This window comes from Lepidothrix coronata, unplaced genomic scaffold (assembly GCF_001604755.1).
Source record: "Lepidothrix coronata isolate B3197 unplaced genomic scaffold, Lepidothrix_coronata-1.0 Scaffold32, whole genome shotgun sequence".
NCBI classification, from domain to species: domain Eukaryota; kingdom Metazoa; phylum Chordata; class Aves; order Passeriformes; family Pipridae; genus Lepidothrix; species Lepidothrix coronata.
In genome coordinates this window covers 4,919,335-4,942,143 of record NW_016690212.1, presented here as the reverse complement: position 1 = coordinate 4,942,143, position 22,809 = coordinate 4,919,335, and the positions used below count along the sequence as shown (strand labels likewise).

The window sequence follows — 22,809 nt, the reverse complement described above, 5'->3', positions numbered from 1 at the left end:
TAAATCACAACAGGCTTTGTCAAAAATAGCAAAAACTAGAAGCTAAATAACAGCGAAAGCAAAAGGTTTTGTCTGGGGACTCCAGAGATCTGACTGGCAAGCTGTTGGATGCCTCACCAGTATGGGCTGCTTCAAGGCAGTTTTGAACCATAGGGAACTTTTGTGGATCTACATCTCCTCCAAGGACTCCAGGTTGCTATTCCATGCCCAAAGCAGGAGACACAACAGCACAACACCCAAAGTTGTTGCTAACTCACACTACTCACGAGCCAGGCATGCACAAAGCTGTCCTAAAAATAATTAGAAGAGGGAAAATGGAGGAAATGGATGCTGTAGACAGCATAGTTTACAAAAAATGTTTCCTTAACATCCTGGTCTGTGTGATTCTAGGTGCTTTTTGATGTGACAGTGAAGAGAGGCAGCAATTAGTATAGGGAGCAAAATGAAATGATAGAAACATCCTTGATTTCTTTGCTTCTATAGAAAGACATACATGAAGGCAAACAATAATACTCCAACAACGACCACTCTAGATGACAACACAATAGGACTGAATTAAAGTTTGATTCTTTAACATTAGCACTAGGTTTACCACCATGCATGCCCCCGTTTATAAGCAAAAAGGGAATTAGTCCATTTTGTGCTTAATAATGGCAGCTCTTGGCAAAAGCTGTGTACTCCTGATAGCCCAAGATTTCCAGAAGTAATTTTGCATTTATTTTCATCTTGCAGGAAGAAAAACCCCGTTGCTTAAGGGTTTACCTGCAACAAGCACTGTTGAAGAAAACACAGCAGCTGGTGTTTCAGTCTGTGACTTCAATGTAACTGTTTCTCCATTGTCTTCTGAAGGTGTTGCAATTCTTCCTACCATAGTAAATTCAAATCCACTTACAGAGGCTTTTGATATTGAATCAAAAGGAGGTCTTGAATACAGGGTGAGTATTACATTTAGCCTGAGCAATGTTCAGTCATGGATGCTGGCGTTTCCTGGATTACTGAGCACTGAGAGTGCACAGTATCTCATCTTTTAATCAGAAATGAGTTGTAAATGCAGATGTGGTAGTATTTGGACATACTGTAATAGTTATGACCAGTGAATAGCAACAGTGAATATGATTTTTAATTGCATCTAGGCAAAAATCACTCATCACAATAATTCCATTAATTCTCTGATAGAAAAAACGTTATTTTTAGAAAATAAGAGGTGAAGAAGAACAAGTAGAACCCTGCTTCTGTTTTGAGGATTTGTCCATAGTTTTTCAACTTAATTTACATGAAGTCACTGTGAATTTGAAGTGGCTTAGTTAAACCACATGCAGCTTCTGTTTGGCCACTCTCACCTAGAATTAATTAATTTGACTCACTTCCAAAATAAAGGCAACTGAGTCAGATCAAAGTAATTTTTAATTCTGAACGAAGACTGTGGCACATGAGGAAGTTATATTGAGGTAAGAAGTTATCAGCTTTCCACACATCTGTGATCTATTTCTATCCAGTGCATGCTCTTTCCTGTGGCAAATGCAAAGCAATTTCCATTACTTCAGGCTAATTTTCATTGTTGGATAAATTAGCAAGTATTAGCTCCCATTTGTCACTGGCAATGAGTGTTCAGACACATGATAACTTGTCATCCCATTGTAACTTGCTTCTATGTCTGAGACTGAACAGTGACACTGAAGAGCATCTTTAAAAAATACAGATAGAAACTGAGAAGCATCTTAAAAATTTGAATACCCTTTTCTGGGTATTTCCAACGAAGCAGAACTGCTGCAAGGGCTCTTTTCTTGTTCTCTTTGCTGGTGTTTCTAGGAGAAAATTTGGGAAAAGTAAGACTGTCGCCCTGGGCGGTTGTGGCTCATTGATTTGACCTGCCTGAGGGGAGCTGCTGCAGCTCACATGCTCCCACACTCTGACCTCCCAGCAAACTACAAAGCTCAGTTGTTCTAGCTCTGCTGGTTCTTTACTGCTCCCCAGCCAGGCCAGTGAAATGGTTAAAAAAACTTCCAGAAAAGCCCTCTTTCACCTGTGAAGCATAGGATGTGGCTGGACAAACACCTGGACTGGGTCAGCTGAAGAGATCATAGAATCATATAGTCATAGAACATGCTGAGTTGGAAGAAACCCATCAGGATCATTGAATCCAACTCCTGGCCCTGTGCAGGACACCCGAAGAGTCACAACATGTGCCTGAGAGTATCGTCCAAATGATTCCTGAACTCTGTCAGGCTTGGTGCTTTGACCACTTCCCAGGGGAGCTTGTTCCAGTGCTCAGCCACCTTCTAGGTGAAGAACTTTTATCTAATCTCCAACCTAAACCTCCCCTGACACAGCTTCATGCTGTTTCCCGGAGTCCTGTGTGACAGTCAGAAGGAAACAGATATGTCCCTTAAGCTGACTTTGCTGCCAGAAAATTCATAATGTGGGATTCCCTTTCTAGGTTGTATTTTGGCATTTTGAATTAAAATTATTCCTTCCACTGCAAAACATACTGCAAAACACTGCTTGCTTCTGTCCCATGCCATCTTTATGTTGTGAAGCATAAGAATCGATGTTGCTGCTTTTTGAGTGAGACTGAGAAATTAATCTGGAAGAAAAATAACTCTGCAAATAGATAAAAAGTCTCTTCTTGGTTTTTTGTCATGGCAAGGATGATGGAGAAATTCTTGTTCTAGCAAGTTCAGAGTGACACGAGGAATAAAATGAATGGCCAAAAAATTTGTAGGCTGGAGTCTGCTTCTTCCAAAGTGCCAGTTTATATTAATTTCATTCCACAGCCCCATTACCAGAATGGCCTGTGAACCTTTGTATGTTTTGCTTGAACCGTAGCTGTTTTCAAGGTTTCCTAACTCACTTGGAGGAGTAGAACAAAGAGGTTGAGTCAGTGAATACCAGTCATGACAAAATCATAAAGCAAACTACATACAAATTCTACAAATTAGCAGATGAGCGTTAATCACAACTCATAAGGCAAGGATAAATACAGGGGTGTTCTTAGTTCATTTATTTTATAAGCATGGCTGCTTTTAATTACTTATGCTATGCTGTAGAAGATTTGTTCAATATATTACAAAAGTGATGTCATCCTAAATGAGATATCTCAGCTCAACCTACTGCTATTAGATCTTCGCTAAGATATAGAAAAAGGCAGTGTTTCATGTATGAATTATGGGGTTTTCACATTAGCTAAGTATTTCCTAGGACAGGCTTTTATGTATTTATGAAGCACATTTACTCTGGTTGCTGCAAGACAAAGCAATATCACATTTCTTGATATGTTTTGAAATTTCTGAGAAAGTCACAGTTTCTGAGATCTAAGACCTGCCCATTCCACCTTGCCTTACTCTTAAGATTCCCAAGGGTGAGATGTGTTGAAGGCATGAAAACACACTTCTGCCTGAAACTACCCGGGTGCTGTTAGTGATGTTCTCTGAATATCTTGAAGGTGGAGGGGGGTGGGAGGCGGTAGAGAGTCGTGAAATTCCAATGTGGAATGAGGGGTAGACAGTTATGGGGTGACTCTAGACCCCCTTTCACAAAGTCTGCACCTGCTTCAAGTATGTACAGTCCCGCCTTTTTCAGTAAGTGTTGGTCCTGCCTGGAATAAAGGTGAACAGTGGCTCTCAGCCTATGTCAGTGGCAAGCTCTTCTCAAAAAGGTTCAAAAGCAACCTAGAAAGAAACCATCTAGATTCACATCTTCACTTCCAAGGCCCCTATAAAGGAGAGTGTAAGATGTATATTTAGACACATTTAGTCTGGCTGTAGTTACAGCATTAATGAAAATATTTGGCTGTGAACTGGAGGGATAATACCCAGTGCACATTACTTCTGCTTAGAATAGGACAGTTTCTCATTTTGAATTCATTGCATCTGCTTACTGTATTTGGATTGCCAACTAACATTCATTTTGGAGACCAACCTTTCCACTGGTGTGACAAACTTTCGTAGCGTGGTTTTTCTGAGGTAGCATCAAACTTCTATCTGTATAATATAGGAGGAAAGGAAACCATCCAGGACACAGTTATTTTCTCCTGCAGTATTGTAACAAAAAGATCCACAAGGTTCCAGACAGCAGCTTTTTTACATACCAGAAGGCACAAAACATTTGTGCTTCTGTTCACTCTCCTTTTTGTTAATTGGCTCTATTTTGGCTTCTTTCTTCAAACCACACAAAAAGGATATCACTTTTGTATTTGAACTCTGGCCACAGTATCTAATCTAAACCCAAGGATTTATTTCATTGTTCTCCTTCTGCATCCTCTCCAGCCTTCTTTATTCTGCAGCATTGTGAATAGAGACACTCTATTTGTCACATACACTTGCGAGACCCAACTCTCCTCCTTCTCCAGTTCCGCAGCACCCTGCTACTATGTTCAGGCTTCACAGCTCTTTAGCTACACAGTAAACTGAACAGTTGCCTTTTCCTTTCTTGTCCAAGAAAGGAGAGTTCTTGGGGTTTTATTGATTTCAACAGTGAAGTTTGAAACATACAACTTTCAGCATCTGGCTGTTGCTCTGGACTCATCCAAAATCCCAAATGAATGCATTTAATGTTTCTTCGTGGAGTGTCAGTCTTATGTTTGTACATATTCTGTGTTAAGAGGAAATATGCAGAGGTAGAAGCCTTAAAAAAACCCCAAACACAAAGCAAATGTTTGCCTTATCAGTCTTGCAAAACTCCAGGCCTAGGTTACTTTTGAATTAGTTCAGCATTTTCTCCAAACATTTCTGGTCTCTCTCTCATGCACTGTACTTGTGCAGCTCCCTTCTTCCTCTGGTTTCCTGCAAATTTTCTCCCAGAAACAGGTTACATGAGGAAGGGCAAAATGTAGTCCTGACCTTGAAGGAAAAGCATTGCCTATGAGACAGGACAGCTCCTTCCAGGTTTTCTCCTCCTCAAACTGGTCCTCACACTAAAGATCCTTGAGTTGCTCCATGAAGCCACAACAATTTGGTCTCTCTCTCCACTCTGTTTTTGTCACATTTTTGCCGCTGACAAGAAATGTACCAGCAAGTAGAAGGTGATCTGAAATACTATTTATTGATGGAAAGTATCCCTTTACTTTATTCACTCATTTAGACCATAACTTATTCACTCATCTAAACTATAACTTATATCTCTTGCATCATGTGCTAATGATAATCTTTTATTTTCAGGTTGTTACCACTGGAAACCCTGTCCTAGATTATGAAACAATGCCAAAGAGCTTTGATTTACACATTTTCGTTGAAGATACAACTGGAAGAACTGACCTTAGCATATTGACTATTCGAGTAACAGATAAAAATGAACATCCTGTATTTAGAGGAAATATGGCAATTCAAAGTAAGATAATGGTAGTATTTGAAAAGAACAATATTTGAAAATATGACATCAGCTTAAAAAAAGCTATAGCTGCATATGGTGCCCATAGCTAAAGTAGTCTATGAATTTTCCTTTACAAAAACGAGGGAGCAACAGGACATGGTGTTTATCACAGCTTTATTTAACACAAGTATTTGGTGTTCTTCATCACTGGAAATGCCCTTTCATTTTTCTCGAAGCTTTGACAAAAAAATTAAAAGAAAAATTAAAAGAAAAATTAAAAGAAAAAAGAATTTATACCAATAAATATATATGTTCTTTTTTGATTAGATGAATACCTACCTAGAAATATATATTAGAGACCTGAAGTTTGGTGGGGATATAACCACTGTGTATGGGTACATGTTTCAGTAGTTTGTTGAAAATTGGACTGATTTGGACAGGCCAGATAAATTTAAATAAGTGTGTATTATATGTGCAAGAATTTCTGAGGGAAAATGATAAAAAAATTGCTTTGCAGATGTTTTACATCTGTATGTTGCATTTGCATCTGCACATAAGAAATGAAGTGGAAAATCACTTTGAAGAGTGAGACCTCAATGATTGTGATCTATGGTGGTGCAAATGGAAAGAGGTAGAGAGTTCTGTCTCCTGTGTGGGGCAGATGATGTTAACCACATTTACTTTAGACCATAGGCAAAGATGCAATGGGGGGGAATGTGTAGTAGCCTTCGGAATGAGGCTGGAGAGTCTGGATCCAGCTGTGGCCAGTGCAGGCTGTGCATGCCATGGTACCTAATGTAAGTGGCAACTCCCTCAAATGGATGGGAAATAATTGTCTTACTCTCTGAGCGACCTTATCTTTCTCATTTACTAATGAGAGGGACCTGGAAAAACTGTACCAGGAGGCAGCAAAATATGGCGATGTATTTGTCATGTGTTCACATGCAGACAGAACAGTTCAGATTATTTCATGATGTACTGAGAGCCTGTTCGAAGACTTGGTATTCTAACATCACAGTATTCAGTTTTTAAAAGTCTGAAAATTCTAAACTGTGATCCCTTCGTGGTAGCTGTTCAAAGCTGGCTGCTGACTCCCCAGGTCTGGACTGGCAGCAGTATAATGTGGGCTGCAACCTGCCAGTTCTGACCAGCCCGCTCAGATTCAGCCCCTTCACTGATGCCTCCTAAGCACTTTGACATTCCTGATTCCATACAATACTTAGTTTGTAAAGCAAATTAGCTTCCCCTAGGGAAGAAGTTGTGTCATCTTCTCAGTATAGCTGGTGTCTTGCATATCATAGGTGCTGCTGGAATCTAATAATAATTAAATGTGACACTTCAGGGGATCAACACAGCATGAAACACACTACGTGGGAGCTTGTTACAAATAAGTGCATCAGCTTAACTCTCAGCTAGAGCTGCCATAAATTGGTGAGCACAGATGTCTGATCTGTCTGACTGTGTGGCTTTAGTTAACAGTACCAGCTACAATTAGACACTAATTGCGCATTCACTGTTTATGAAAAAGTATCTCCATCTCATTAAACTTTATATTCATATTGTTGTCCTCTGGGAACAACTCATTATGCTGCTCTGGATTTCCCACTGCTCTGATGAGAAGCAGCAATCAGTAGGGGTCACAGTGGAAATTAATAGTCCAGAAAGAGCAGGTCCAGCAGACACGAAAAGGCATAAAGCAAATAATGTGATCTAAAGACCTGTTGTCCTGTTAATTGCTCTACCCAAGGAGAGATAAGCTTTTTGCCGGTGGTTCAGTATGGGGTAGCCCAGCTGTGAGAATCCCTGCTACATAAAGAAATACACCTTGCACTGAATTAGCAACCTTAGTAAAGCAAACATTTAAATTGGTGCAGACCATCCACTGTTTACCTCACAGGTATAAAGGAAAAACAGAAATGAAGAGGAAAAGCTCTGAGCTCTCCTGGCAGGGCACAGGAGGTGAAGAGGAAGGGGATGTTGATGAGGACCTAGCACAGAACTGTGTTCTCCCCATCTGAATAGTAAAGAAAGACACAGATGTAGTCCAAGTGCATAGTTTTACTCTGTAAACTGTGAACAGCTCAAGATAGGCCGTATAGAAAGATCAGTCTTTTCCCTGGAGGCACAATTCATGTTGCAGTTCGCAGTGATGGTTACCTGTTTACAGATGTGTAATTGGTTTCTTTTTATCTTTTGAGTATTTGTGATCTTTGTGATGATTTTGGAATTACACTTGTGAAGTGAGAATATGTAGCAAGCAGTAATACCTCCACACAGCTTCAGTGCATCGGTTTGTTTGCTGCTGGGTAGTTTATTCTTACCCAACTAACACTGAGTACACTTATATCCATGCAGCTCTAATGATCTATGTGTTGGAAGGAACACGTCCACAATGCATTTACCAAGTTGATGCAGCTGATCCTGAAAATGCGAAACTCAAAGTAAGTTGTATTGAAGTAAAAAAACCAAACAGAGATTATATAATCCACTGTATCTGAAAAGCTAATTACCAATATCTTTCAACAACTTCCTTCCTTATCAGGAACACAGGAAAAGGTTTAGTCAGGAAAAAATAAGCATTTTCAATACTAAAGTTAGAAAAGCCAGCCTTAATATTTGGCATAAGTTGTATTTTGAGTTCTTAACCTTCCAAAATTAGGTGATATTGAAGGCAGAGTTTGACATTGTTAACCAGAGAGGCAGTAGAAATTGTGACTCTTTAAAAAAAAAAAAAGGCTTGCAAAACATTTCTTGTAGATGAGAGTGACTAAAAGTAAATAAGTTTTTTAACCTTCTGTATCAAAATGTAAATTCTTTTAAATGAGACTGTAGGGAAATCACTTACCAGGCAACTGAATCTCAGGTTTTTGACAATGCCAGGGCAAACTGTGACCTTCAGTTACAAAAATGTGTTAGCTGATCTGAAAATATTCTCAGTATCAGAAAAAAATCTGGAAAGTGATAAGTTTGTTTGCAGACAGGGAAAAAGTAACTGCACTTACCTAAGAATGGTCTTGTGTCTTTGATCTATTGGCCTTGGCTTACAAAGCCAATAAGTACAGCACATTCAAGAACTGAACCCAAAGATGCTACTTCAATGTGTAGCATTATTCAAGAAAGCAATTAGCTTGAAGTCCATCCTCAGGCTTTACCCAGTCAAAGCTCCAAACCCAAGCTGGTGAGAAGGGAAGCAGAGCTGTGGGAGTTTAGCTCTGCTTTGTGTCTAAAAGCAACGGCAGTAAGTTCCACAAGCTGACACATCTCAGGCTTAAGAAGGTGCAAATAGAGAAATGCCGTTACATCCTCGGACAGATCTGCTCAGTGGATTTTGCAGGGTACTTGCATGGTGCATGACTCTGTGTTGTTGCACACTTCAGATTGTATGGGTATTATTAACACCTGCACTAGTAAAGGAAATGTCCTTGGGGCTACTAGAGCTGGCTTGGCATGTGAAGGTAGCGGGCAGGACGTGGTGGGAATGCCTGCCACATAGCCACAGGGAGTAGGGTGCTGCCTTTCTCCCTACTGTGTACAGTGTTGGGGTGTTCTTCTCCCTCCCACACCCAGGCACTGCTGCAGTACCCATTGGTGTTGTGTAATGCACTAAGTGGCTGCTGTTATGTCCCACCTCTGTTAGCACTGGGCTGTTGTGAACACCCTCCAGCCTCACCCCCTTATGTACTCTGTGAAAGGCCACTCTCCTCTCCTTGTCTTCTCCCATCATCTGGATCCCCAAACGTCATTGCCTCCTCCATAGCATCTATGTCCCACAAGTCCAGCCTTGCCCCTTCTCTCTGTCCTTCTTTGTGCATGCACTCTGCTGCCACCACAAAGCTGATTATCTCCTGCGGTGCTGTGGCCCGGATGGCTGCCCTCTCTGTGAAATTCTAATTGCAGACTTGGAGTTCCCAGAGGTAGAGAACAGTGTGACCTTTGATGTAGTTTGGTGTCTGTGACTCTTCACTGGCTGTAAGCAAACCACTTAAGACCAAATTCAAGCTGTTCGGGTGTGATGATCAGGGCCTGTCCAATCTGTGTGTCAGAATTTCATTGTGCAGTTTGAGGCAAATGCTGTACTGTAACTTGGCCTGTTCTACAAGATGAGGAATGAATGGAGGGATGTTTAAATATACAAAGACTAATTCCTTACTCTCTTCATTTCAGTATTCACTGCTCCCTACGACAGTGCCGTTCTTGATCACGGAAAGTGGAGCCATTTTCTCCACAAAAGAATTTGACTATGAGAAAGATCCACATTGGTGAGAATATATTTTATTCACCATGCACCTGTTAGCTTACAGTAGTCAGAGAAATGTTTTTCTGCATAGCCACAGAACAATTCTTGTTTTTTTTCTTATTTTATAGTTACTTTTTAAATGTAACAGTGACAGATCTGGATGGACTCAACTCAACTAAAACAGTAAATATAAATATAATTAACATCAATGATGAAAGTCCTTACTTTACCACGTGAGTGAAAATTTTCCATTGCACTTGAAATGTAGATGTTTTCCCAGGTTTACTGTTTTGGCATCAATGAGACCATGTAACATAAGGACAAATAAATATAACAACAAAATATAATCGAAAAAAGTATTTTAATTTAGTTATGATTCCTGTTCTTACACTGGAAAGCTTTATCCTAATTTCCCTCTTTTATTCTTACATATATTCTTAGTAGTTTAGAGTTTTCCAGGCTCTGCCTTCATGCTAAGAAAAGTCAAACAAGCTTGTTGTACTTTTTAGCATTTAGAGAGATTATAGGTATGCAAAGACCTTTGGACAAGTTCAGACAAGGAGATTCATTTCAACCTGTGTGAATACAATCATCTAGAATTTACCCTTTATGCAGGTGTGCATTTCACCATAATGATGTTTATTCATGCAGAAATGTCTAGACATAAAAAAGGTCTCCCCTTTGATCTGTCTTCCTCTTCTTCCCAGACACACTTGTAAACAATCCCAGTGATTTTTTGAAACATTGTTGTCTCTTACTGTGTCATAAGCAGGAAATTGTGTCATAACACACAAGTCAGAAATAGCTTTGAAGACTAATGGAGTTTTAGTTGGAATCAGGAATATTGCTGAAAATTTGGAAAAATGGGAAAGCAAATGCATTTACCGCAAGCAGGCTATTTTGTGGTGGAAAGCATGATGGACGGTTGTTTCTGAAGCAGGAGTTTGACATTTGTTGCAGTCCATCTGACTCTGTTGTTGATTAATCTTTGTCACTTGCATGAGACACTAATGGGATTCAAGACACTCTCTTTATGTCTCTGATTCTGAGACTCTACAAGGCCCTGCTGAGAATATTTATGATGGCTGCTCTCCTACCATCTGTGCAAAGGTTAAGACAGGATAACACCTGGGGCCGTGCCAAGAGGTTCCAGCCACTTGTTTGGAACAACCTTCTGGGTGTTTTGTGAAGCCAGAACAATGCATGGCACCTGTGCCGAAGTCAAGGATCTGGATCGTGATGGGTAGAGGGCTGGAGAATCTGAAGAAACAGAAGAATTAAATGTTAGAAAAAGGAATGGATTTTTGTTGTTGTTGCTACTACTTATCTGATACTTGAACCTCATGTCTGCAGTACACAATAATCTTAATAGCCTGGCCCACGTTACTGCACTTCTGCAAGAAGGAGGAATCCTCTTCTCAGTGCCAACGTCTGCACATTGTGTTCTAGACTGATTATTCCCTCCAAATGTTGCCATTTCTGTGTATTTATCTTTATTTCTGGAATGCTAAAGCAGCTCTTTTAAATATTTATCTACTTGTTTGAATGAGTGAAAGCTGCAGTGACTTGAGCATCTGTAACACCCAAGTTCTAAGACTCAGTTCTCATATGGCATGAATACAGTCTGGTATTTGTTTGAATCTTCTCCCTTTTAGATTGACACTACAGACCAAAAAGTGCAGCTCAGTTTGTAAAGCACTTTAGATTAAATTACGCTTCATGATCTGTCCTTAGTATGCGCACATATGGTGTCTCCTGTGCTAAAATGTGAGCAGCATGCTGGGGCCATGTACTTTCTGATACTGTAATAATTAGTGCTGGGATGGGAGCTGGGAAAACTTGATGAGTTAGCAAACCTCCTTTATTTACCCCGATCAAAGCTGTCAAGAACAGAGTTTCAAAAGGTCTTTTTAATTGTTCCCACAGTATATGCAAGCACATCTGGTTTTGGTGTTCACAGCGCTCCGTTGGCATTCAGCCTTTTGAAATTCTGGCTGTTAAAATCCATGGAAAACTTGTGGAGTCTGGAAAACAAAGGAGAAGACAACAAACATATGCTCCCTTTGCAATTACATTGCAGTGTCTGAAAGGTCTGCTTGAACCATCCTGTAAAAAGCCACTGGCAAGTGGCAGACAGATGGACTCCAGGACACATCCCAGACACAGCTGTGTAGGAAGTGGCCCCCACTCCTCCCCAGTTGTACTGGTACTTGGTGCTATGGGGGTGTGCTCAATAATGTCCCACTTCTTTCTGAAAGATCTAGTGGGGACCAGCATAGGGTCCAGGAGGGTTGGTAGGGAAAGTGGAGCTGTGGTGACTTTGCTGTCCACAGGGAGGCTGGAGTTGTGGCTCCAGTGGGCCTAGGGAATTCCTACTTTGAACCAAAATCAGTTAGAGCTGTCCCTCTTATATCCTTCAGGCATTTTGGGGTGGCATTTTTGGTACAAGTGAAGGACATCTGTTACTGTTTTTTTCTGAGTGACTCTGAAAGCAACAGGAGAACAAGGAAGGAAGACATCCAATGCCAAGACTGAGATAGAAGCTTCATAAATACACTGATACCACAGCCTTCATAAACTCCTTGTTTACTTCTAGCTGTAAGTTAGGTGTTTTTACCAGGAAAACCCTATGTGATTTCTCTCTTGTATACTTGCCTCTTTTCATATGATCTGGCAGAACAGCTGAAGATAATGTGTCTTCTTAACCATTTTAAAATTGCAAGTGAGGACCTGGAGATGTGGGATCTTCTGTTCTGTAATTCTCTGCTCCAACTGCTAAGTGCCACATGATGTGTATTTTCAGAGAATAATGAAGGTCTCATGCTTTCCTGTACTGGGAACTATAGACTAGTCAATTAGTTAAGTGGTGGCATAGAAAGTTTAAAATGTGCAAAAGGTATTTAGTATTGAAACACACTACTAATGCTTTGCTGAACTCTTGAGCATCTTCAACTTCCTTTGAGTTCTAGAAGCAGGAGGTGCCTGTGTGTTTGCATGTGTTTCAGTAGTATAAATCAGCCTTCAGAAATTCCTTGGACAATGTTTTTGTCCTGGCCCATGCCTGTTTTTGCATGTGGTTCAAGTTGCCTACCTGAGTACCCATGTGAACATGCAACTGCAACCACTGTAAGCAATCCTGCACGTACCTGCCAGATATATCTGAGCTATAAAACTCAGTTAATAGGAAATTTGGGAGCACTGGCATACCAAACAGCAGCAGTTAAAAAAGGTTTTCTCTATATAAAATGCATCAGACAGACAGATGTTGTTGGGAGTTTGAGGCACATTCATCTTCGAGCACCCACAGGAGTTCTCCTCCCTGACTCTGCCTACTGCAGGGACAACTCAGCTTTTCTGTAATACTGTTGTCCCCCAGAAACCTCCAGCATTTATTCCAAAAGATGATTAACTACATTAAACTTATTCTATTTTTGTTTTTCTCTTGCAAAATGAAGGAATTAAAGCAAGTGCCTTTACGAGCTGGTGGGTCTGTAGGGAGATGGACAGCATAACTTAACGGCCCCTCCCATCTTCAGCTTCCATGATTCTGTGAAAGTCAAACTGTTTTTACTGTGGAAAAGTTTCAGGGGAAGAACACTTATTTGTGTGGCTGTGTCATGCTTTATGAACACAGGAACACATGCCAGTTCAGCTACTGCTACATGTCCAGCTGGCAGACATTTACCCTGACATGAAAATACCATCTCTGAGCCCCGTATGGCCATGGCTCTGCTCCTACAATTGGCTACTCAGAGAAATCTGTAATCAGTTGCCCTTGTAAACACAATGTGTGCTTTGCTGAATTTTGTTTTATCTTGTAGAAAACAAAGAATCTATAGAATTCCAGAGGAACAAAGCCCAGGCACCATTGTTGCCAACATAACGGCTAAAGATCCAGATGATGAAGGCTCTCCCAGCAGACTTTTCTACAGCATCCAGTCTTCTGACAGATATTTCTCCATAAATCCATGTAAGACAAGCAAAAATGTACCTTCTGACATCCAAAAAAAAAAAAAAAAAAGAGTGGCTACTTTGGAGAAAATGTTTTTGCCTTGGTTTTAAAATGACTTACTTTATTTTGAGCCTTCCCATATCAATAATGAATGCTCAGTCCCTTATTAGGGTCAAAGTCTTTGGTCACCTGACCAAGACTCAGTGACATATCTTGAAGAAAGTAGACCAAAGGTGACTTCTTGACAAATATTGACTTGTGGCTGCAGGGTGATGGTCCCTTGGGTGGAAATCAGATTAGATGACTTCTTTTTAATCTCTGAGAGCTGCAGTGACCCTTCTGGGGCTCTTGAAACAGCTGCACATAGTTGTACCGTAATGTCCTCTCTCCTGTCTGAAATCCTCTCCAGCATTGAGGTGCACAGCAAATCTACACCTCAGGTTCATTGCTCCATTCATGACTCTCCTCAGGTAAGGCCATCCAAAAGAATCCTCTCTCTTACAGTGGTCCTACCTCCTTCGTGCTCTCTGGGGTCCATATATCTGTTCCCCAGAGGTTTTTACTCCAGGACTGGAATTCATCGACTGCTTTGCTCCTTGTCTGCTATTACTTTAGAACTGTTTATCACAGTTGTAAGAGGTGCCACACAACACAGTACTGTGGGGGATCAGGGAGATCCTCAAATGCTTTGGATTCTCTATGCCCTTTGGCCGTATGTTGTCACCCTCCCCCTCAATTACACTCCAAAAGGCAGAGGATATATATGCTGTTCTTTTACCTTTGTGCTCTGGGAATAGTACTGTGCTGTGCCATAAAAACCTTCTATTTTTGAACAGAGGCTAACAGAAGTGAAAAAAATATTAAGTGAATGGCTGACCAGAGCACTTGACACAGTCTGTCACAGCTAAGAGCAGCTCTGTTGATACGTGAGTAGATTTGGAGGTGCTGAAGGATGCTTGAATGATAACAGTAGAAAGTGAAGCAGTCTTACTTGCTAGAGAGCAAGGACGGCGCAGGCATTAGCAGCTCATTCTCCTTGATGCTCTGTGAATGCACTCAACTCTGACTTGCAATAACAACTTGAGAGTAAGGGAAGCCTAACTGCTTTACAAATGCTCTGCTGAGGCCTCTCAGGGCCTATATTTGAGCAGTGGGTATGTAGCCATTATGGATGTTCAGAACAGAATGTTCAGAACGGTTTTGTATCACTTAAAAAAAATTCCTAAACCAGACATGATTTGTATAGAATAGAAGACTTTTTGTTCTGCTACCTGTCTGCTGAGCTGCCCTATCCTCTTGCATGTACACCATGAGCATTTGTTATTTCCCCCCATGGTGAATGTCCAACTTCTGTCTGCTTTCTGCCCAGCGACTGGAGTGCTGCAGGTGACTGGGAGAATCGACCGTGATGCCCTTCCACTGCAGCTCCATCCCAACATCTCACTGATAGTCCAGGTGGAGGACAGTCCCAGCAATGGTCATGCCAGTAACATGGAGATCACAATCATTATTGATGATATCAATGACAACCCACCAGAATGCAGTCCTTCTGCCTTCAGGTATTGAGAGTCTTACTGCCTTGGTGCTGCCTTTCTGCCCCAGACCAGTGTGCAGTTCAGGGCACATCAGTTGGGCTCCCCAGATCTACAGCTAGAAGTTCCAAGGGACATTAATCATTAGCCTGCCCATTGTACAGGGCTGTTGTCCTTCACAACATATGGATCAGATTCCGGGTTGCTTCATCTATTGTTGTATTTGGATCTAGGATTTCACTTGGAAAATAAAGAAATGTTTTGGCAAATAGGATATGAAGAGTTAGAAGAAATATAAGTTGCTCTGATGGGAAACATGTTTGTTTTAAACAGGAAAGAAGTAAATGAAAATACGGCTCCTGGGACATTTGTCATTGATCTTAGAAATTACTGTAAAGATATTGATGTTGATCCATCAAACAATCAATTTAATTTCACTGGATTATCTGGTTTTGGAAGCAATAACTTCATTCTGGATTCCACTGTGTCTGGAAGACTTGTGGTCAGTCATTTGTGGCTTTATATTAGATTATCCTATTTCAGAAGTCAACTTATGAAATATTATAAGGTTTTTTTTAATTCATTGTCTGCACAAGAAAAAAATAATTACTGTAATCCATTTCACAGTTGATATAATATGGAGAATGACTGTTTTGACTGGATGTGAACTACATACCCTTTGATTGGGTGCTTTCTAAGGATTCTACAGAATTTAGTGAACAGAGACTGTTTTCTCCAGTTTTAAATAAATGTGATAGATATGACTAAAAAAAATACCCTTTTTTAGGGAGTGTGAAGCACCAATTTTTACATGGATAAACAGAAATCTGATGCCATTTCATACCCATTTACTCATGACAGACTGTAGAAGAACCTTACTATTCAGCATGAAGAATTTAAATACTTTAGAAATCCCACACTCAGTGATGACTTCCCAGCTTCATTGGTCAGAATTATAAAACCACTCTGAGTGGCAAATTTTCCCAAAAGTGTGGTGGGTTTTGCACTTGTGTGATTTTGTATGTCAAAATATGTGTTCCTTATGATGATAGCTGCTGGCAAACTCGCATTGGCCAGAAACTCCACTAGTTCCTGGACATGTGCAATAGTGGTTGTTTTATTGCTTCAAAAAAGAACCATGGGCAACTACAGAAAAAGGGAAGCAAGAAAAAATGGGCATTCTGTCTAAAAGACAAGAGTGCTACAGGAGCAGTAAAATGATTTTGTATGGCTTACTTTAATTCTGGATCTGAGATATTCTTACCAATAAGTACTACCCTTAGTTGCTTTATCTACCAAAATAGAAAGCATTTTTCTTGCTGCACAGGATATGATTGTTGTCAGCCCTTTGATCATTGTGTATGTGTAATGTAACAGGCTATCTGAAGTGACCTGTTCCTCCAGGAGTTTCCCTGTAGACTATGATGAACAGTGGATGCCTGTGTGTGTTAGTCCTACTGCCCCAAAGTTTATGAGGCTCCTACAGCAAGATAGAGAGTTCAGGAGATTAGGATTTAAATCTGTGTGAGCCACCACTTAGTAACAACTTGGTGCCTGGATAAACATTTGTGGCTGGACCTGATACCTTTAGTAAATGTCTGCAGGCATGAGCTCAAGGAGTAACTACTGTTGTTTAGCAATCACAGATTCTTGTTGAGCCAACAAAGGGCAGAGTAAATAACCAGCTCATTACACGTGCTTTGAATTGATTAGGTAAAAGGTTAAGACCTTATGATCCAAATGATAGAACTTCCTGCACTTATGGGAAAGAAATTTTTTGGCAGAAGAGAAGAGTTTTGAATTTCCAAGAGATAACAGAGCATGAATGTGTAGAAAAAAGCCTGGAATTCAATCCTGCGATTGATTAATAGCCTGTATTATTCCTGTAGAACAATTCTATATGTCCAAGGGGGAGACCATACTTACAGAACGCTGAAAAAAGTAGTTGCCATCCTGTGTACTGTGACTTCCCACAAGGAAGCATAAATACAATTGTGTTTCTTTTTAATTTAGATGACTGGAACTATTGATTTAGAGAACCCAGCTAATCCAGGAATTGAAGTTTATACTTTGACTGTCAGGGTGCAAGATATTGCCCATCCTAACTATTCAAGCAAGTATCCCTTTTAAATTGTTATTGATAGTTTTCTGTGCTGTAACAGCATGGAGAGAGGGATACCATATGTATTTTGAATATATGCATGAGAAAATTTCACAGCCATACTTAACTCTGATTTAATCTTGTTATATTTCCAGATATCATCTACATTTACATCAGGATAAAGCCAGTGAATGAATTTTTTCCAGTCTTCAGTACTTTATCTTACGTATTTAATGTTTCAGAAATTACTAAAGGTACAGTAACACCTACATTATGAAAATAATGTTGTCATGTTGGTAAGTACCTCTTAGCTCTACATGAATTTTCATATATTTAAATGAGGTGAACGGTTCAAAGTTCCAGTTCAACCAGGGTCTCACCATACAACCACCTACTACCCTTAAATAGACTAAACTGGCGAAAACTCCAATTGTACAGATGGAAGCTGAGACACAGACAAATTCAGCAATTGCACAAGAAATCTGTCACAGTGCCAGGAAATGAACTCAGATGTCTTTCTGCTCTTGCTAAATTAGCCTTTTGGAGGGAGTGTGATGCTGCAAAGAAACCATTACAGACTGACACAGACAAGGGAGGACTCCCTTGGCCTAGCCACGGTGCACTTCTGTTGTGGTTCTCTACAGACTCTTCACGTTTTGGTCTTTACTGCTGGCAGGCGAGCCCATGCACAGGGGAGACATAGCACAGCGTAGTGAACTAGTGCTTCTCACACCATTGCTTTAATTTTTTGGGGGGAAAAACCTCTAGACCGAATCTTCAGTTTCATCAAGTTTTTGTAGGACCAAGTACTCTGTACCTCCTGTTCCTTAAAATGTTAATAAAATATGGATTTTCTGTCTCTCAGTTGGATCCAGCATTGGAAGAGTGCATGCCATAGACAAGGACTGGCCACCCACTATCATCACTTATTCTATTGTAGCTGGAGGAGGCACCAGGGATTACACAAATATCTTCTGGATCAGCCCAACCAAAGGAGATGTGAGGATTTTAGCTAGATTAGACTATGAAACAACTCAGAAACACATTTTCATAGTACAGGCCTCAGACCAAGAAAAGTTTACAACAGCATCAGTGAGTAAATCCACTCTACTTCTTCCACTTTATCTACGTTTTTCTCTTTTCTACCTGGCAAGAACAGTAAGACATTGGGCAAAGCACTTTGGTCTGTGAAGGGCAAGTTGAACCCTGCACAGACTCGTATATTACTCAGATGAAAAAGGTTCATTCAGTTCACTCGGTCTTGGTTTATTTCTTACAAAAACAATTAAAGTAATATCTTAATGTTTTTAACTCTGTGGTTTTTGTTTCTCAGTCTTTTTTTCTTATTTTACCTGAGCAGTGAAATTATTTTCTGTGCCCTAAACAATTTAAGTTTTTCTGTATGGCTATATATGCACCAGAAAATAGAAAAATAACAAGGTCTTGAGGCCAGGTAGCACAATCTAATTGTAGCCATGCCTAGTGACAAGTCCTTTTTGGAACCTGTGTAATGTCCCTTGGCCCTCAAACATAATTTAGATTTTATCTGTCATGTTTTGTCACTGCAAGGCATCCAAAGTAATGTGGGAATTGTGTTGCAGCCCATCAGAGTTGTGTTTTCATGGGTGGCACAGAGAGGATGTTCTAAATACCTTGGGGATGGGAGCAGGGCTTGGGCAGCCTCTTGGGTTAATGTCAGAGGGCCCAGCCCAGCACAGCTGTGTCCACATGGCCTATTGGAGTTGAACACTTACACGTGTCCTCCCCTGACTGTGATCTATTTTTTTCCCTGATGGTGTTATCTGGCAGGATCCAAGGCCATGCCAGGCACCAGTGACAACATTTAACAGCAGGGTTATGCTCAAATTTGTTGCCCAGACCTATTTTATTCAGAAATAAAAATATAGGTGGTATGCCCACAAAGGTCACTTTATAGTCAGTTCTTTCAAAGCATCCCAGTGTCCTTCACAGACAGACTCCTTTTTGCTTCTTTTCACATTTTCTCCCTCATGACTGCTTTACATTTGATTTTTGCACATCTCTTGGAGGTGACACAAGTACTAAACTTGCTTTTTATTCCAGCCAAGCACCACCCATAGAGATGCTAGATGGGAGATACTTACTCTCTTTATCATCTATAATATTTCTAGGTGATGATTAACGAAAATTCAGCATCAGAAGATTTTAAGTATGACAAGTTTATCTATTGTCTGACTAGGAAAGAACTTTGGGAAGGGTAGCCTTTTTCTCTCAGCCAGATAATCCCAGATGACATTAAACACATCTGGTGCTACTCGGGGTGCTCCCAGCCATGCAGAAGGTCATTACCAGCATTTCTCTCTCACTGGGAACAGTCTATAAGCATTGTTTCTTCCATGGATCATGCCATGAATTATTATTAAATATGCTAGGAAGCCTAACTGATGACTGCGAAGCAATTCAAGAGGTTTGAAATGGAGTTTAATGAATATGTCTTTCTAACTATGACACAATTCAGGTTATTCAAATGGTCAGAAAGCTTGAAAATCCTAGTTTTGGAAGATGGTTCAGGTCAAGGAACCTGTTCCCAGAAGAGCATTGATCACAAGAAAAATTGAAGCACAAATGACGATAGACATTTTCTGGCAGGAACTGGATTGGAAGGGGGTTTCAGAGCTCTTCAACTGCTGTTGATCAAAAGAATAAAATGGGCAAAGCCAAACAGTTTCTGAAGTTAATAAAATTCTGACTCAGCACAGTGGAGCAGCTCCAGCTTGCTATTGCTCTTTTCTTTCAGGTAACTGTGAATGTTTTGGAAGTAAATGATGAAGAACCAGTTTGTTCACCTAATTTCTATTCATTTCAAATCCCAGTCAGCTTAGCTGTTGGGACCAATATTAACGGCTTCAGGATTGAATGTCAAGATCGTGACTCTGATCCCAGGTCTTTCCGTTACTTCATTAATGAAGGTACTGTGTCAGAGTGTGCTAGCTGGGAATGGTGAAACAATTAGTGAATGCTGATGGTTCACTTAGATTTGTAAACAAAAATCTAACACATTTTATGTGCTGTTTGTCATGGTGAGCTAGTTGTGATCCACAAGTTCTGCACACCATTATTTTGCTGCTTACCAAAAGAGATGTCTCTCCACAAGCTGGCTACTGGTGCTAGCACCTAGAACAATTCCCTTGCAAGACTGCATTGCTTACCACATGAGTTAATTGGCAATTAATTACACAGTTGACACCCACTTTGGAAGAATGAGCTGGAATGATATGCAGTGTCAAATTTCCATTCCAATCACAGCTGAACAAATTGTGAGAAATGATGGAGAGTTCTGTTACTCTGTGTATCTCACATCAAGATGCTGGTATACAGTCGAAAACAACTGTTCAAACCTGCATGTCCTAGGTCCGTGCTGTATCCATTAAATCCCCATTTTAACAACCCTTGTTCGAACCTACAGCAACATCCACTTGGAGAACTGCAGTGGTGTGGGATGACACTCAGCTTCACAAAAGAGGGAACACACTCTCTTGGGGCAATTCCTTTTGTGTTGCTAAGGTGACTGCTGCAAAGGAGAGAGCAGATTGTCCAGGTGCTGTGAGCACCAAAAGCAAGACTCTCTGTCCTACTGCAGCCCCTTGGTGCCAGAGAGGGAGCTCTGCAGCAGTGGTATTGACACATGAACCTATACAATGTCTGTGTTTGTGTTAGTCAATTAGGGTCTGCCCACAGGTCCACTTCTGGCAATACAGATGTGAGCTGTGCCATGTACTTGCACTCTGAGCCACACAGCAGCCCACGGCTCATTTTGTGCTGTACAATAGACATAGCCTTCAAGGTCATGTCAACTCTAGTGCTTTATGGGGCAACAAGAACCAAACTAAAGCACATTTGGTGCATTTTCATTACTCTGATCTCCTGTATGTGTCTGCCCAGAGCCTAAGAGCTGGGGCTGTCCTACCTGCAGCCCAACCCATGAGCAGTTCTTCAGCTACACAGACAGAAAGCAGCAGGTGGGGAGCCAGCACCTCTGAGCTCTCCTCCCTGCCCCATGGTGCTGACAAAGCCCTGGAGGCAATTAATGTCCCTGAGTCTTTAGCTGTCTTCTGGGGGACCTTTTCAAAGGCTGTTACTTCTTGGCAGAGAGAGAAGCCACGGACAGGGGCTGGAGTAACACTCCAGGGACAACCCAGTAGTAGAATGAGTCACAGTGTAGGGTCTTCACCACAGCTGGTGTTGTTGGGTGCTCCCCAGGCTGTAAGGACAGGTCATTCTGGTGACCTCTCATGTGCCCTATGGCTCTGAAGTGTTTCCAAAGCCTCCTCTTAGCTGTTTCCCCATAGAGGATCTTATTCTATATTGTAATGCCTTTATGACTGTATTGTTTAAAATTATTTTATATGGTAACAGAAAGATCCAGGAGCCATTCTTGTAACTGACATTTCACCACACCTCATCGCTTGTTCCACACATTTACTTTACTGTGGGATTAATTTTTTGGCATGTTGGTGTTACTTTTTTTGCAGGCAACGAGAACAATCATTTCACTTTTTCACCAAGTGCTGGCTCCAATACATCTCGGCTGATTCTTGCATCGCGGTTTGACTATGAGAGCGGGTTTGACACAAGCTGGATTTACAATCTGCGCATCTACATAACAGATGACAATTTGCTGTCTGTCAGGGACAAAACTACACATTTAATTGAAACTGGAACGGTGACTTTAAGCATCAGAGTTATCCCAAACCCAACTACTGCCATTACCACGACAGTAAGTTCACTGAAATTTATGTCCAGTTCTGCATGTCCTTTATGGACTAATCTCCACAGAATTGAAGAAAAGAGGGTAGGTGTATGCAAAAGGAAAGCAAAAACCTAGACTGGGTCTGGTCCTGGGCAGTGCTGAGCCCTATGCTCTTATGATAAAACCAAAGGTGCTTGATCTGCTTAGTGCCATGAAGCATTAGTCTCAGGTACAGAGTTGTAACATGTGTTTTGTATTTCAGTTTCTAAAACAAAAAGGGCAAGTGGCCAAAGGACTGGGCACACTGCCATTACCATGCAACTGGAAAGTTAAAGATTTTGGCAGCTTTATTAATAAGGAAAGAGCAGGGATTAACCTTTGCCTGGAACCTTAAAATTACCTCACGCATTTTGCATTACTTTTTTTATTCGTATCTGTTTACTTCTCCAGCTGCCTTGCACTTCTCTGTGCTTCTTTAGCAGTGGAATACATTAATCTGTGGCTACCAAAGTTGAAAAAGACAACAACAACAACAAATCCTCATCACTTGGAGGGATCTTTTTCCCATCACTGTCCGGTAAAACTTGGAGCAGCCTGTCAGGAGCTGAAGCCGTTGTGCACAGCCTCAGCATGTCACTGAGGTTTCAGCAGGTTTCGGACAACAAATCCACAGGGGTGGGATGCATATTTCCTGATCTCCCATCCCATGTGGTGGTCCATAGCTGAGTTAGGGAAGCCTGTACAGCTTTCAGCAGCCCAGGTGGGATCTGATCTTGCACAGCCTGTGGGGCTGTGGGCCTGTGTCCCAGCAATACAGTTCGCTCCTCTGCGCAGCCATCCCAGGCAAGCTCTGGTTTTCCAGTTTAATTTTGGAGCTGATTTCTATCAGGCTGGTGCAGGATGTAAGGAGAGCTTTCTTTTGTCTTGTCTGCAGAAGTGGCACATCCTGAG

The 22,809-nt window shown here is 41.0% G+C and overlaps 1 protein-coding gene across 3 annotated transcripts in view; it reads left to right on the top strand.

Moving 5' to 3' along the window:
- The window catches only part of CDHR3 (cadherin related family member 3), a 54,470-nt gene that overhangs the window by 19,414 nt on the left and 12,247 nt on the right, over positions 1 to 22,809 (top strand). For all 3 annotated transcript variants that reach the window (XM_017811503.1, XM_017811504.1, XM_017811502.1), the window contains exons 3-15: positions 733 to 935; positions 5,157 to 5,325; positions 7,663 to 7,748; positions 9,472 to 9,566; positions 9,673 to 9,777; positions 13,366 to 13,514; positions 14,866 to 15,055; positions 15,362 to 15,530; positions 17,042 to 17,141; positions 17,285 to 17,383; positions 17,995 to 18,221; positions 19,906 to 20,077; positions 21,641 to 21,885. In XM_017811503.1, the coding sequence (XP_017666992.1) occupies positions 733 to 935; positions 5,157 to 5,325; positions 7,663 to 7,748; positions 9,472 to 9,566; positions 9,673 to 9,777; positions 13,366 to 13,514; positions 14,866 to 15,055; positions 15,362 to 15,530; positions 17,042 to 17,141; positions 17,285 to 17,383; positions 17,995 to 18,221; positions 19,906 to 20,077; positions 21,641 to 21,885 (2,009 nt within the window). The remainder of the gene's footprint in view (positions 1 to 732; positions 936 to 5,156; positions 5,326 to 7,662; positions 7,749 to 9,471; positions 9,567 to 9,672; positions 9,778 to 13,365; positions 13,515 to 14,865; positions 15,056 to 15,361; positions 15,531 to 17,041; positions 17,142 to 17,284; positions 17,384 to 17,994; positions 18,222 to 19,905; positions 20,078 to 21,640; positions 21,886 to 22,809) is intronic.